The following is a 15,772-nucleotide window of genomic DNA, read 5'->3' as shown; positions in this document are numbered from 1 at the left end:
AGCCGCGGCTCCGCGCTTCTGACTCTGCCCAATGAGAGCCCGGAGCACGGAGGGAGCTGTCAATATTTGGCCACAGCCCCCGCGCCGCTATCCCCAGTGTGTCCTCGCCCTCCGCACAAGGACCTCTATGGCCCGGCCCGGCCCCGGCGCACGCCGTGCTCCGCTCGGGGGGCGCCGGCCACGCTGAGCGCCCGGGACCCCCGGAACCCCTCCGCCGCCCCCCGCGCGGCAGCATGCGCCTGGGAGCGGGGGCCCAGCCGGGGCTCGCTCAGCCGCGCCGAGCCGGGAGCCGCGAAGGAGGGCAGTGACGGGCACGGCTCGGCGCCCGCACCGCCCTCGCCCGAGGGAAGCGCGGGCAGGACCCCGGCCCCGCTCATTTCTCCGTCTGGACCGCGCCCCGGAGAGATATGCTCAGTCCAAACCGCCTGGAAGCGTCTCCTGGGATTGCCGTGGCCCCCGGGCGTGCGGAGTGCGGAGCGTTCCCTCGGACGGCGGGTGCGGCCCCGCGGATTTGTCTTCCCTTCGTGCTCATCCTGCTCGCCCTGACGCCCCGCGCCGACTCCTCGTGGTGGTGAGTGCCCGCGCCTCGACGGCTCCGCGGCGGCGATTCCCGGCCGGGGAACGCGGGGGGGGGAAACGCGTCGGGGTTGCGGAACGGTCGGGGATCGGACGTCCGACGTGCGGCGCCGGGCAGAGCGGCCCCGCCGGTCCCGGTTCCTGCGGGCGCGCACCGGCGCCGAGCGGAGCCCCTCGCAGAGCCGCTCTGCACCTCCCGCGGATCGGGACCGGGCACAACCGGGGCCGCTCGAGCCGGGACCCGCCGGGAGCTGAGCTCCGAGCCCGGCCTTCTGCGGGGAAGGAGCGGGATGAGCCCTCAGTATGGGCTGGGGCTGAGCGGCAGGCAGAGCCGGAGCCCCGCTATTAACCCTCTGCAATTCTGGGATCGCGATCCATCCTCCAAACGCCTCTGGACTGCTCTGTTATCCCCCATGCTCCGCGATCACTTCTCAACCGCTCCCAAATTACCGCTCTCCCTCGTTTGAGTAAGATACGGCGCTGCCACAGCCAGAGATGGTGCCATAGAAAACGCACAGAGCCGCGGCAGAGCCAGCCGGCCTCTCCAAAATTAATCTCCTGTCCTCGTAACAATTAAAATTCGTGCATACAACACGAGAGTCGGTAAGAAAACAGGGAAAGTGAAGTTTTCAAGTGAGCCCACACAGCTTCAGTAGCTCAGAAACGTCCGAGGAAAACTGATTGCCGCACATGAGTTCTCAGCGTCCCGTCCTGTAACAGTGCTCACTAACCTTACGGAGAACCCCAATTTACGCACCATCACCATTAGCAAACCGAAGCTGAATTTAATCTAACTTAATCCATCTGACATTGATGGGGATGGGTGGCACTCCTGAGGTCGTGCAGCGCTGGGAGCACCGCGCAGCTCCACTGAGAGCTCCGGTCCTCCGGCACAGCATTGTGTGTCACAGCGGCAGCTCTGAGCGCTCCGGGACAGGAGGGGGAAAGGGAAGGGAGCGGTGATCCTGGGTACAGGATCCCAGGGGACACAATGCCTGCAGTGCCCAGAGGAGACCCGCAGCTCGAGGAGCCCACAGGGGTCTGAAAGCCCCGGGTGAGGAAGTGAGCCAGCAGTGGTGAGGCTCAGGTCGATGCACGCACAGCCTGGCTCCCAGCCGCCTGATCGGCCCCCACCCATCGCAGCAGGCGAAGACGGGACAACATCTGTGCAGAAGGTGATGGTGCTGCTATGCTAAAAGCCGAAGCAGCCTCAGGATCGCAGAGAAGTTGGAGAATTCCATGTCCTTACCAAGGAGGCAAGGGAAGGGGGAGGTTTGCTGGAGCCGGGGGTGGGTACACGGGGTAATGCTGCTGGAAGGGGACAGGCTATGGCTCACAGCATCTCCCAGAGCTGAGCCGTTCTGTTAACGCACTCATATCTATGATGACTCAGAATCCTTAGGAACAATGTGAAAAACATCAGTTTTCCTTACTTTCACACCCAGCTTCTCCCCAAAGTGACTGCACCACAGTGGTGGCCCTAATTCCAAATGCTTTTCCCAACAAACGGGAGCAAAACCAGCCATGCTCTGAGCCTCGGTGGCTGCGTTCTCTGGATGGCACTGGGTCTGATCTCACAGCATTTTGTGCCCTCAGCTCCGAGGCAGATAGGAATGGGATGAGTGCTGGGAAATGGGCAGAGCTGAGCAGGCAGTGCCCCCCACACATTGTGCCACGGTGGGGCTGAGCACGGCGCTTTCAGCCTCTCTCATAAAGCAGAATTGGCCCCAGGGTCCATAACTTGCCTTAAAAGAATAAAAGGAAACCTACACCAAATACGTTAAACTCAGAAGTTCAGGCTGCTGATTGCACTTTCTCTTCCATCGAGCCGAACATTCCTAAGGAAAACCTTCAGCAGCACAAATGCTGCTCTGCTCTTCGTGTCAGCTCTGATAAAGCAGCGCCTTTAGCTGAGATTGTGCTTTACTGAAAGCGGGTTCAAACAGCTGTGGTTTGGGAAAAAGTTATGCAGTGATTTCCATGGGTTTCCAAGCACATCTTTAGCACTACTGATATTACAGTAAATACATTTGGTGGTGCATCATCGTTCCTTATTTTTATTATTATTGCCAAATTCTTCTAGGGATTCACACACAATAAACTTGTGGAAATAGAGGAAATGCTTCTCATTTTCGGAGTCAACTTTTAAAGTAGATTAATAGAAAAAACTGGACCGCTTCTGATCGGAGTACATGGAAAGGAAATATCAACCAAATGTTTCTTCTAAACAACTGCAAATTATTAATTTTGGGTGACGTCAGGCACGATCCCACTGCCGCACAGAGCTCCAGGAACCAGGAAACTCGGGGTGCAGGGTCTGGGGGTGGGTGGTGATGGGGTGTGGGTGCTGGGGAGGAACAGTGGGTGCTGCCAGGACCACCACCAGCGGGTGTGGGATGGTGCAGGCTGGGCAGCAGCACCCAAACTATAAAGCTCCCAAACTATGACACATCACTTAGCAACAAAATACTGCCTGAAACACAGACAGAAATTAAAAAGGAATGCGATGGGAAAATCCCTAAATCCCGTTTACACTCAAGTGCACCCGGGCAGGGAGAGCGCAGCGCCCGCGGCGCAGGAGGGACCGTGCCATGGGCCCAGCAGTGCTGCAAAGCCCCAAGAACGGCCTCCAAAATTCCTTGTAAAGATTGGGAAGATTAGGCCAACGTTGCTTATAAACATGAGCAGTGCAGTAAACAAACGCCGTGTAAATAACCAAGTCGGGTTCGTTCGCGACTGAGAGCTCCGCCGAGCGCGCTGGTGTGGAAAGCCATTGTGGATTGAAGGTTTGGTTAAAGGCAAATGTACACAGACCTCGTGCACACCCCACCCTCACACGTACCCGCAGCCCCACGCGCATCCCCCGCTGCCGCGACGCGCCAAGTCCTCGTCAGCTAACTTGTTTATTGCTAACCACAGCCCTTGGAAACGACAAATATTCGATTTCATCTGGCACTGGAACAGATGGGAGGCATCAGGCTCCCAACGAGATAAAGCAAATCTGGGGAAAGCAGAGCAGCGTGGGCTCGTGCTGGGGTCAAGCAGTGTGCAGGGTCTGACTGCGTGCAGCGTCCCTAGGCTGGGACCTGTGGCACACTGAGATGCTCCATCCCATTGGGTGGCCACTGCCACCCTTCAGCTCTGCGCACACACTGGGAAGGGCTCATGAGTAGGGAAACACAGCATGAGGGTAAATCATGGAGCAGGAGCATGCCTGAGCACCTGCTCAACCTTTTGGGGCGTTGTTCAGGGGGACAGGGACACCACAGCAGTTGCTGCTGCTTCCATCCCACACCAGTGCTGAGTCCTGGTTTGGGTGCAGTGGATGTGCACAGGGAGTGGTGGAGAAGTTGAGCTACTTGCACACGTGGTTCTGGGATATCAGATAGGGGCTCACTTGAGCAGGCATCGCATTGAGGTGTGTGGGAGGGGAAATAGCATCAATAGGAATGTCTGAAATTAAGCCAAGGGAAGGACAGCTGCATGAGCCTCCGTGGTGCATAACCCATCGAGGTGTGCGTGCTGGTGCCCCAAGTCAGATCCCAGCAGCCCAGTGCACTGCAGGCAGGGCAGTGCTGGGGGCTCAGGGACCCCATGCTGCTCCCCACGATGCGCTCTGCATGGTCACAGCAGCAACAGGGCAGTGATCAGGACATCCCTGTCCCCACGTGCTCCAGCCCTGGCCGTCCACAGAGCCCTTTCCTTGAAACATCAGTCCTAGAGTAGCATCAGAGAGATGGAGAACAAACTGCGCCCTCGAGGCAGTCCTGGCGCTGTGCTGGGAGCGTTTGGGAACAGATGGGTTCTCTCAGTCGCTCCGCTTAGTTATAATAACCCTAATTGTGTTTTGTAGTTCATTTTTCATTAGGGTCACTTTCACCTATAGGAAGTGTCTCTTAAAAAAGAGAGACAACAGAAAAAATCCTTCTGCTCTCCCAAGCTCATTGGCCGGGTCGCTCGGAGCAGCCTCACCCGGCATTATGATATTAGAAATTATTCAAGTGAGACTAACGCTCTCAGCACACAGAGCAGTGGCTCTAAGTGAGGAAATTAGGACTATTAATCACTCCGAGGCGCTAACAATTCCAGCAGGCCAGGATGGCCCCGTTCCCAGTGGGGCTTAATAAAATACTCAGGGTTTATAATAATAAAATAATATCTCAAATGTCGATAGCAACTTGCAACCCAAAGCGCGGTGCCGTTGGCTATAAATTGTCCCCCCAACACCATGCAGAGCTGAGGAAGGAGAGCAGCCTCTGCAGGAACTATGCAAAGCACTCGAGGAGCGAGATGCTGCCAGGCCCTGTGGAATTTGCTCTTTATCAGATAAAGAGGCAGGGATGCTGGATCCGATCCTATCGGGAAGAGGTGTCTCCAAAAGCCGCCGGGGGCTCTCGGCCTCCCACCAAAATGCAGATTCCGTATCCTGTCAGTGGGAAGGAAGAGAACAGAAGCTGCAGGGATGTGCTCAGAGCTGCCCCCAGCTCCAGGTGGGATCGGCTCTGTTCTACTGCAGCCCCAAGCACAGGCACCCCACTTTAACCTCTGGTGCCGAACTCAGCTGCTATCAATCTGATTTAGAATTGCGTCTTCAATGGTATTGGTGCAACCCTGCTTTCCCCACAGTGGGAGCTTACATTTCTTGCTAAATAGTTCAGCAGCAGGGGGCTGCTGCCAAAAGCACAGTTAGCAATCAGGAAAGGGACTCTGGAACACCACGAGAGCAAGAGCTGCTCCTGGGGACACTGCGTGGCACAACGCGGGGCAGCACAGACACCCCCTGAACCCAAGGGGAGAGAAGAAGTGGGCAGAACCCCGAGCTGCTGAGCAGCCTCGACTGGGGGCAGAGATGCAACGTGGGCCACACAGCTCTGCAAGAGCTGGGAGCAATGGGGCAGCTGGGCGTGCAGCCCCAGGAGCGCAGCTCAGCACAGGGCGTGCGTGGGGAGGGGGTTAGCACAACTGCATGCTGCCAAGTACATAGATGCGTCTGCCTCTGATTTGCATGTTTATCTTAGAAGCAATTTAGGTTTCTCCTTGTTTACAAGAGGAGAAGTCAGCAGACTCTTAGAGCAAGAAAAACAACTGGGAGCCAACATGTGACAGTTGTCTCCTGTTCCCCACGCATGGCGCAGCCGGCGCGCGCAGCTTGTTGGGAAAGAGCATCGGCCACACGGCCCCAAGCAGCAGAGAGCAGACAGCAGCAAGCTAGGACTGCTTCCCCTCCCTTACACCCAGTCTCTGGAAGCACTTACCTGCAGAACACGAAGGCCCTGGTCTGTGCTAGTGCTGCGTGAGGTGTTCCTCATGGGAAGAGATGAGAAGGTGGAGGTGTGGCTCAGCTGTCTCCCAGCAGTGCCACAATCTGAACCCCAAGAGGAAACAGAACCAGAGGGATCCACAGCAGCACAGAGCTCCGCAGACATTGCTCAGAAGACCCAGAGGCAAACCTGCAGCTCTCAGCAGGCAGGCTGAGAGGCTCTACCTGCATGCAATTAGCAGTCTTACCCTCCTGGCTGCAGGTACCTCGCCCAGCCCCTCCATCACCAGTGTCCATGGCACTGGGGGTCCAGGACTGCATTGTCCCCAGGGATGGATGGGCACTGCACTCTCATGGGAGTTTCTGACATTGTGGTGTTTTTTCCTGCTGTATAAATGCAGGTGCCCCAGAAGCAAAGCGCTTTGCAGAATTTGCCATGACTGGCATGACTTCATTTCTAAAAAATGGAGCAGCTTGTTCTGCTAAAGCAACTGGGAGCTTCTCAGAGCACCCTTCTATTTCCTATTTCAATGCTTTCAAAACATCACAGCCTTTTAGCAGTAAGATCAGAAGGGATGCTTTCACCAATCCAAAACAAATGTTTGTTTTTTTCCCCTCCCAAAATTCTGCTTGGCAGGAGATTTCCCAGTGTTCTCCATCTCGCCCCATTTCATAGAACCAGACCCCGCTGGAGCTGCTCTCAGGCAGCAGAGGCACAGGCTGCTGCTGAGGTTTTCCCATGCACAGAGTAGATTTTGTTCCATTGTGCCATGGCAGTTCCAGGTGCAGTGTCAGAGCATCATCACAGCGTAGGGCTGTGAGTACCAGAGCTCAGCAGCAGCACTGGAAATGCTCTCACCAGGCACAGCAGCACAGTGTTCCTGCAGGCAGGCATCCTGCTCTGCTCCCATCTTCTCCATTTTTCTCTGACATTTAGCAGGAGCATTAAGGAGAAGTAATTAGCTCCATGTGACAATGAGAGCACGCAGCGTTCATCCTGCCCAGAGATTTTCTTTGCTGGGATCTGGGGGTGTTGCTGCCCTCCTGCCCTGTGCCACCACAAGGATACAGTGCCCGTGGGTCCCAGTGCAGCAGCAGAGCCGTGGGGGAGCCACATCTGTTGTCCTCAGCTCCAGCCTGAGATGACCTCGTGCTTCTGCCAGCATTTAAACAAAATATTGTATTAAAAAAAAAAAAGGGGGGGGGGGGAGAGGGGAGGGAAAGATCCCATTGCTTTCTTTGCTCGCTGGGCTTTCCTGAGCCTGGGAGCTATCTCTGAGGCTGATGGAAGTGATAGAGCATGGCCAGAGAGAGAGAGAAAGACAATGACATATTGCCCAAGTTTATTGCTTTTTAGTGTGATTAAAGGGAGGGTCTTATTTCCAGTCTGGGGGTTTGAAACATTTGAATCCCACCCAAACCTCTTCCCTTGCAGCCAGAATCACAGCTCCGTGGTATGTGGCAAAAATCACTCCCCGGCACAGAGCAGCCAGCTGCTGGCAGAGCATGCATGGGATGGGGATGGAAAATTCCACCATGTCTCCATTGTCCATGAAGGCCTGAGGGCTGCTGGGTGCAGGAAGAGCCAGGATCCCCCTGGTGAGTGGGGAAAGCTGCCCACTGCACACCAAACACAGTTGTGCGTTGTGCTGCTGCATGGAGCTGCTGCCCGCTCCCAGCAGTGCATGGAGATGCAGGCAGCGTGCACACAGCACAGCACAGCCCCAGCTGTCCATCTTCAGGACATGATCTTAAACATGGCTTGGTGCTAGCAGCATGAGCAAGGCCTGCAGCAAAAAGTGAAGCTCACATCTCCTCTTCTTCCACCTGAGCGCTGCATTGGTGCCCGTGCCACACAGCAGCAGGGATGGGGCACAGAGCCTGAAACTCCAGGCACCTCCACACCTTTCCTTTCTCCCTGCAGGTACATCGGGGCGCTGGGGGCGAGGGTGATCTGCGACAACATCCCAGGGCTGGTGAACAAGCAGAGGCAGCTGTGCCAGAGGTACCCAGACATCATGCAGTCCGTCGGGGAGGGAGCCAAGGAATGGATCCGTGAGTGCCAGTATCAATTCCGTCACCACCGCTGGAACTGCAGCACCCTGGACCGGGACCACACCGTCTTTGGGAGGGTGATGCTGCGAAGTACGTGCTGCTGTGTGCCCATGCCATGCCCCATTGCAGGGTGTGAGTTGGGATGGGGGAGGAAGAGAACGGTTCTTCACATCCTTCCCCTGCATGTACAAGAAAACAATAACAAAAAAAAGAGCTGGGAAGATGCCTCGAGTCCTGAGAAATTGTTGTAATTAGAGTGTGTGGCTTTTGCTTGCAGAAGGAGCTGCGGGCGAGGTGCATGCATTCTTTGTGGAAAAATATAAAATGGAGAAAAACAACCTTTTCCCCCTTAAAATTATGTTTTGATGGGGGAAAAAAAAACCAACAAAAAAACTAATTGGCTGTGCTCTGGATACTGTGGCAGAAGAAAACCTTCACATTGAGTGCGGTGAGAAAAGGGACCCAAGAGGGATCTGCACCCAGCTCACAGTGTCCCTGGGGGAGTCCCAGCTCCCACTTTGCCCCACTACTCTGCTGGGAGCATCCCTGCTGCTGTGCCCCCTGCCTTAGGTTACTGCTTGGGAGAGATTTGCCTTCCCTGTAAATTAATCAAGCAGTAATGGGCGCACACCACTGCTTTTGTAATAGCTGCACCAGAGGAGATGGAGCGGGGGGAGCACTGGGGGAGAAGGGAGAAGGAGGAGACACCTCCAGAGAACAGGCTCGTATGTAAACAGTAATGGGATATATAAATATTTGGAGAGCAGGGTTGGCCAGGAATCAGCAGTTCACGTGGGAACTCCCTGTTCCTCGCATGGCAAGGGAGGCAAGGCTGGGCTCGGGTGGCATCGCTGCTGCAGGCTCCAAGCTGGGGCTGCACCGTGGGGGGGTCCTTCCTGGCACTGCAAGGAGCTCAGGGCACGTCAGCTATGATGAGACCCACTGGGAGAGGAGCAGCAGCCCATCTGCAGGGCACGTGGGCACGCGTGGGATGGGGTTTGTGGATGCTGGGCAGATTCAGGGCAGCCCAGGAGGCTGCAAGCACTGGGGCACAGCGCTCAGCCCCAGCATCACTGCAGCCCCACGTCCTGTCCCAGTCAATGAGCACAGGGGTTGATGAAAGCTCCTCGCCATACCCCATCCTGCCAGGCCTAGAGAGAGCTCATTTCCCTTTGAAGTTGCTTTCAAAGGCTCTCCAAAAGAAGACGAACATGGTTTTGATTTGCAGCATCTTTTACAGCGTTATAAAACCAGCTGCGAACTCAAACCAGAGAGACAGAGCGCTGGGGGGCACGCTGGGCTGCATGGGGAGCCTGGGGGCCAGCACAGCTCCCAAAACCCGGCTCCCCCCATCCCACACCCCTAGGCTGAGCTGCAGCTCTGCACCCCCTCCCCATGTGGAGCTGCAACCTCATCCCAGCCCATTCCTCACCCCATGCTCTGTGCCCGCAGGCAGCAGGGAGGCCGCCTTTGTCTACGCCATCTCCTCGGCCGGGGTGGTTTATGCCATCACACGTGCCTGCAGCCAAGGGGAGCTGAAGGCCTGTGGCTGTGACCCGCTGAAGCGTGGACGTGCCAAGGATGAGCGCGGGGAGTTCGACTGGGGTGGCTGCAGTGACAACATCAACTATGGCATCCGTTTTGCCAAAGCCTTCGTGGATGCCAAGGAGAAGAAAGTGAAGGATGCACGGGCGCTGATGAACCTGCACAACAACCGCTGCGGCAGGATGGTGAGTGTGGCTGGACACCTCCCAGGGCTGTTGGGGGTGCGTTTGTGGGGTCAGGGCAGGGTCCAGAGCTCCACAAACCCAAGGAGAGCACATCCCTGGGGCTCGTTTTGTAGAATCATAGCATGGCCTGGGTTGAAAAGGATCTCAAAGATCATCTCGTTTCAACTCCCCTGCTACGTGCAGGGTTGCCAACCGCTAGACCAGGCTGCCCAGAGCCACATCCAGCCTGGCCTTGAATACATCTAGGATGGCCCCGCTGGTCGTGGCCACCCACCATTTCCCAGTCCTGATGTGCTCCCCCTCCTGCAGGCTGTGAAGCGTTTCCTGAAGCTGGAATGCAAATGCCATGGGGTCAGTGGCTCCTGCACGCTAAGGACTTGTTGGCTGGCGATGTCGGATTTCCGGAAAACAGGGGATTACCTGCGGAAGAAATACAACGGGGCCATCCAGGTGATCATGAACCAGGACGGTACCGGCTTCACCGTGGCCAACAAGAACTTCAGGAAGCCCACAAAGACAGACCTAGTGTATTTTGAGAACTCACCCGACTACTGCGTGATGGACAAGTCAGCAGGTACAGTCAAAATCTCCCATAAGCACCTATAGCAGCTCTCCCTGCCCCCCCCGATGGCCTGCAACCCCCAGGGGTGCAGCACAGCACGGACCTATTGGGGTGCAGCTCTATGACTCTTGGAGCATCCCTGGGGCCAGGATGCTCTGTGGGTGGGGAAGGAGCCCCCAGCAGCCTCAGTCCAGGGGGATCACTGCTTCCTCAATTGAGGCCAGGCACTGAGGGCAGCACGGAGACTCCTGCTGCTGCAAGGCTCACCTGCAACAAAGCAGAGTAAGCACGTGCAGAGCAGCCTGCTCACAGCCCTCATGCTGTAACAACACATCTGGGCACACCATATCAAAAACAATGATAAAACAACCCTGCCTGAGGCTCCAGGTGGTGGACACACGGGTGGGGGGCTGCAGGGAGCTCTCAGCACGGTGTAGGGGGGATCATCCTGACCCAGTTGTTTCCTCCCCTCCAGGCTCACTGGGCACCGCAGGGCGCGTGTGCAACAAAATCTCCCGTGGCACCGATGGCTGCGAAGTGATGTGCTGTGGGAGGGGCTACGACACCACCCGTGTCACCCGCGTCACCAAGTGTGAGTGCAAGTTCCACTGGTGCTGCGCTGTGCGCTGCAAGGAGTGCGAGGACACTGTGGATGTGCACACGTGTAAAGCGCCCAAAAGGGCCGAGTGGTTGGACCAGACCTGAGGAGACGAGTGGCAGAACCTGGCTGTAAAAACCCCCCGACCTTTTCCATTTTTTAAACACCTGTGCCCTGTGGGCCGCCGCTTTCTGGGAGCTGTAGTTTGACTGCATGGCTTTTATTTAATTAATTAACTCTGCAAAGCACTACGAAAGGACTACATTTCCCAGGAGGTGCTGTGGACTCTTCAATTTGCTCAGCAAAACAGAACCCCGTTTCCAGGAGGCAGCCAACCTCGCTTCAACTGTGAAACTTCTGCTGCCGTTGTTCCCTTCGCAGAGGGGCAGTGCAACTGACTCAGACTGAGAGGACTGACCATCGGGATGCAATGATGGAGCAGTGCTGCCTCTTCCCAACTTTACATTGAAGTTTCACCAGCAAAAAAACAAAACAAAACAAAAAAAAACCCCGACTGTTTCTGAATAATAAACTCTCGCAGACAGCATTCTTGCTTTTACCTTTCTGCAAGGCCAGAGGAAGGGTGTTGCAAAGTCTTCAGAAAGCTCCATATCTCCATGCTTCCCTCGAGCAGCCCTGGCACGCTGTCCCCACTGCACTACTGACACTCGCTGAGCAACTTCTGCAGAGTCTTCTCCCTGTGTCCCAGAGAAGATGACAAGCGGAGTTGTGAACTGTCAGCTGAAGCCTGAACGACTGCAAAAAGACAAAGGCTACAGAAGAAGGCCGTAGAAGTTTGCAGACAAAGCGTTAGAGAAAGCAAACGAGATCTGTGAACTTACTGGTAGGTTTGGAAGTTGACGGATACAAGAGCATCTCTCTGTAAAACTCACTTGTATGTTGTGTATACTGCTTATTATTTTAAGTCAAAATTCATTATAAACCTATATCAGAAAATGATGTTCTTTGCTTTTTGAATTTCTGCATGCCCAGCTTTGGGCTTCCAACCCCGTGGGACGTGACTGCAGCAGTCCCTCCTGCCCCAGGTCCCCCATCCCAGGGCACGGCCACCCCCTGTGCTCACCCCTTGTCCCTCACAGCAGTGCCTTGGTATCCAAATCCCATGGGGAATCCTCCCAGCAGCATTGTGCTCCAGGACACCCACTGGCAGAACGCTGGGTCAGGCAGGAGGTATTGGATCTGCTCCCACATCTTTCCCTTACAACACCCAAACTCTGGCTATCAGCTACAATTGCAGCTGGTGAGAGCAGGGCAGGGAGCAGCCAGGCAGTAAGTGGATATGTTATGGGGATTAACCCCTCTCATCTCCAGAAATTCTATTTTTTCCCCCCCAAACTTGCACAAGCACAGATAGATGCTTTATTCAGTACACAGATACTAATCAAAGAAGTACCCAGTCTGACCAACCCACACAGGCAGTCTTAATGCACAAGTAAGGGCACTGAACCCATTATCTAAACTGACCCCCCCCCAGAAAAAGAAAAAAAAAGAATTACCTAAACCACTGCAATTCCTGAACATGTACTGAAGCTTCAGAAGCTCAACATCCTGAACCAAAGCTGCAAGGAGCTCACATGGTGGCAAGGTTTGGGACTGCAGCAGCCCCAGAATGACTGCACAGCCAGGGCTGGTGGCACAGCCTGACCACAGCAAAGTGACCATAGCTCAGCTGCCCACTGCCAGGCACTGTGAGCAAGTGAAACGTTACCTGTTTTCCTCATATCAATCATCACTGTGCTGAAGGCCACGTAATGAAATTCTGTGCCTGTTGGGAAATGCACAATGTGTGCTTTTATGCACACACTTCCAACAACAGGAAGGAGGAGCCTGCAGCAATATCCAGTTGTAAACATGTTTAACTCAAGTCTGTTTCACACCACTGCTGTCCCAGCAAGGTGTCCGACCTCTCCCAGCACCGACAGGTTCCTCCTGTCAGCATTCCTGGTTCCCTCTATGCAATTGCAATGTGCAAAGGGTCACAGCAGCAGGATGGGATGAGAACAAAGACTGTTCTGTTTCTGAGCCATTCACTGGCCATCGCACGAAGAATCACCTCTGAACGAGGGTTCTACCCAAGGCCCTAGGAAATGCTGTTGTGAACAGGAAGAGAAAGTCCCTTGGAGGACTGCTTTGATAGGAAGGGCTCAAAGATTTCACACAGAGGGGCAGCTGGGGGTACCTCACCCCAGGCAGGCTGTGAGGGGCAGAGGTCCTGCAGGACGAGCCCCGAAGTGACCCATTAAAGCACTGTGAGGATCCCCCTGCCCAGCTGTGCTTCCTGCAGCACCAACCCACCCAGCACCACCTCCCTTTGCAATCCCACACCGACAGCACACGAGGGCCCCACTGCCTGTCCTCAGCACTGCAGAAGGATGGGGAGCAGCGGGTGTGGAGGCAGCCCAACAGCTCGAGCCCACGAGGCAGGAGGTCCTTCTGCAGAGGGCTATGTGAGGCTGTGCTTTCCTCTTGTTTATTAACAAGTGATTAGCAGAAGCATGAAAAGCACGATGCCCGGGAGCCAGCAGTGCTGGTTAACAGAACTAACCCCAGTGCTTGCACAGGAGGACGTCCCACTGCAGGCTGAATGGAAATCAGAGTGCTGTGTGTCTTCTCACAGATGAGGCCTCCCGAAACTCCCCTTCAGTGCACTCATCTTCAGAAAGCAGATGTTTTCCATCTATAAAAGTTTATGAAGGCTGCAGTCTTGTCAGGGAATACTCGGTTCCACTCACAAGCCCCTCTTAAGTAATCTAAAGTGTACGGAGAGCCTTTTATGGAAGATCATGTTCTAATTATCCTCCAGTCAAAAGCATGGCTGAACTCACAAACAAGGAGCAGAATTAATTGCTAGATGAGCTTCTGAATAAATTACCTTCTCTGAAGAAGCTGGGCAGGATGCACAGGAGGAGGAGACATCCAAAACATTGGACCTGTACAAACACAGGGCATTCTCTCCACCAAGCTACATGCAAGTGAGAGAGGGCTTTAGACCAGGCAACACCACAATATTTCTGGATGGGTGTACTTGTACTGAACAGATGGATCAGATGTTGACCTACAACAATCCAGAATGCATACAACACTCGGTTACACCCCAGGCTTAAAAACCCTTGTCACAGCTGTAGATGCCTCTGTTCACCATCACACTCATGCCTCTGCAGAAGGCAGTGCTCCTGCACCTGTGCCAGTATGCTGAATGAGGGCTATCCCAGCAGCCACACTCCTGTGACAGGTCCAAGTTTCAGGGACAGATGTATCAGGGTCTTCTGACTAACATTTGCACAACCTGTCAAGGTCTGTGTTGGAACCTTCCTATCCCTTCTTACTGAACACGAGTTACGAAGGGCTGCTCCAACTAGCAGCAGGGAATTACTGCTCTGAAATCACAGCTGATGAGTCAGAATGGGAGAATGCAATAGTCACATACTCTGTCACACTGTTTTATAACTGATGATAGCCTATAGCCAGATTAGAAAAGAAATCAAGAGTTTGTTAAGAGAAGGATCCAAACTGATGAGGCTATGGTGTGATTGCACAATTCAAGGCATCCAGAGTAGAAGAAAATGTCATTGACCAGAAATAACCAAAGCAAGAAGATCCCCAATGGAGAGATGTATTCATTGTAATGGAAGCACCCTTACTGATGCAATGAACACGGGTGTGTTATCCAGCATTCCCCAGTGATTAGACTCACCTAAGGGCCCACCAAAAAGCAAGACACAACAATCGAAGCTGGAAATAAAGAGGAAAATTCCAAGCTGATGACCAGCATCCCTGATCACCATCCTCTTCCTGCAGTGCTTAGGGCTGGGGCATGCAGAGCACGCCTCAGCTGGGAGGTGCAAGGAAGGGAGGAGGGAGCCAGAGTTCAAAAACTGACTTTCTCCCTGTCTTTATTGACATGTGGGTGAGTTCAGATCACAGCAGGCTGAACACAGAAGCCCACCATTACTACTGCTGCCAGTGTGACCTGATGGTTAGGGGACATTTCTGAACCGTAAGTAGAAGATCAGAACAGACAGCCCAGCACTTACACAGCCTCACATCCTTTAACTGCAGAAAGGAAAGCAAGGAGTCTGCTTGTTCTTGTTAACAGCAAAGCATGGGAATGTGGGTATTGCTGGGAGGCTGGCAGAATCTGAATCCCATCTGTGCTCGCTGTCCTTGCTACCAATACCATCTTCTGCTCAGAACACAGCACCAGCACACATCTGCTCTCTGCTTCCACAGCTGTTCCTGTTCTGAAATCTCAATGCAGTTCCATGTGGCTCCCAACCACACACCCCATATATTAGTAGTTTGGGAGGTGCATCTCCCCTCAGCCTGTCATCTCCGGGCAGGGGGGAAGGGCAGATTAATTTATGTCCATAAGACCCCCATATGTACATCTCCTTTTCTCTCTGGGAGTTTGCTCTCGTGTTTAACCTCCTCAGCCTGCTGGCACAAGGAGGCCAATGATGCAGTTCAAAGAGAGGTGCAGGCTCTTCGCTCTCCCCCTCCCCCTGGAATCTTCCTCTCACTTGTGGTCCTTGGGATTCACCCAATGCTTTTTAGAAAAAAAAAGAAAAAGAAAAAAAGAGGACCTCAAGACAAGTATGCATTTAATAAGCAGTGAGACAAATAAGCTCCAGTTATCCCAGCAGAATTACAACACCAGAGAACAATTTTCTGCATTCCTCTGAAGGCCTGAAGGAACCCAATTGCCTGCTCTCAGCCTAAATAGGTACCAGACACCAAGTGCTCCATAAGCAAACAGAGCCCCCAAAGTGCAAAAATGAAATAAGTAAAAAGCTTCATGTTACATATAAACCAGCCGTTTGCACCTTGTTATTAATGATCTTGACTATGACCTTTAAACACTGCCTTGCTCAGAGTCATGGATCTACACCTTGGCACCTTCACAACAATTCCAGGACAAGGAGGCAGGAAATAACCTGGCCTGGCTCACACCAGAGACGTGGCATGGGATG

The 15,772-nt window shown here is 54.0% G+C and overlaps 1 protein-coding gene and 1 long non-coding RNA gene across 3 annotated transcripts; one reads left to right on the top strand and one right to left on the bottom strand.

Annotated features, from left to right (window-relative positions):
* Positions 1-407: 407 nt before the first annotated feature.
* On the top strand, positions 408-10,920 carry WNT2B (Wnt family member 2B). 2 transcript variants are annotated; one of them, XM_090124643.1, is made up of 5 exons: positions 408-571; positions 7,761-7,981; positions 9,344-9,621; positions 9,931-10,195; positions 10,659-10,920. In XM_090124643.1, exons 1-5 carry the CDS (start codon positions 408-410, stop codon positions 10,886-10,888), a joined length of 1,158 nt encoding a protein of 385 aa, XP_089980769.1. In that variant the 3' UTR covers positions 10,889-10,920. The 2 variants fall into 2 exon arrangements, with proteins under 2 accessions (XP_089980769.1, XP_031461566.1); XM_031605706.2 differs by lacking the exon at positions 408-571 and adding an exon at positions 7,319-7,435.
* On the bottom strand, positions 9,566-13,847 carry LOC149915037 (uncharacterized). Its single transcript, XR_016459888.1, has 3 exons — positions 13,348-13,847; positions 11,342-11,479; positions 9,566-10,041 (listed from the first exon to the last, which is right to left on the bottom strand). It is a non-coding gene; the product is annotated as an uncharacterized LOC149915037 (long non-coding RNA).
* Positions 13,848-15,772: the final 1,925 nt, after the last annotated feature.

This window comes from Phasianus colchicus, chromosome 25, assembly GCF_987193195.1.
Source record: "Phasianus colchicus chromosome 25, bPhaCol1.hap1.1, whole genome shotgun sequence".
NCBI lineage: Eukaryota > Metazoa > Chordata > Aves > Galliformes > Phasianidae > Phasianus > Phasianus colchicus.
Note: the sequence above shows the minus strand (reverse complement) of the source record. Positions and strands in the feature narration are given on the sequence as shown.

Coding starts and splice junctions, on each gene's coding strand:
- WNT2B (XM_090124643.1), top strand. CDS start 408: ATGCTCAGTCCAAACCGCCTGGAAGCGTCTCCTGGGATTGCCGTGGCC. Junction 9,622..9,930: donor ACAACCGCTGCGGCAGGATG/GTGAGTGTGGCT, acceptor CCCCTCCTGCAG/GCTGTGAAGCGTTTCCTGAA. Junction 10,196..10,658: donor CGTGATGGACAAGTCAGCAG/GTACAGTCAAAA, acceptor CCTCCCCTCCAG/GCTCACTGGGCACCGCAGGG.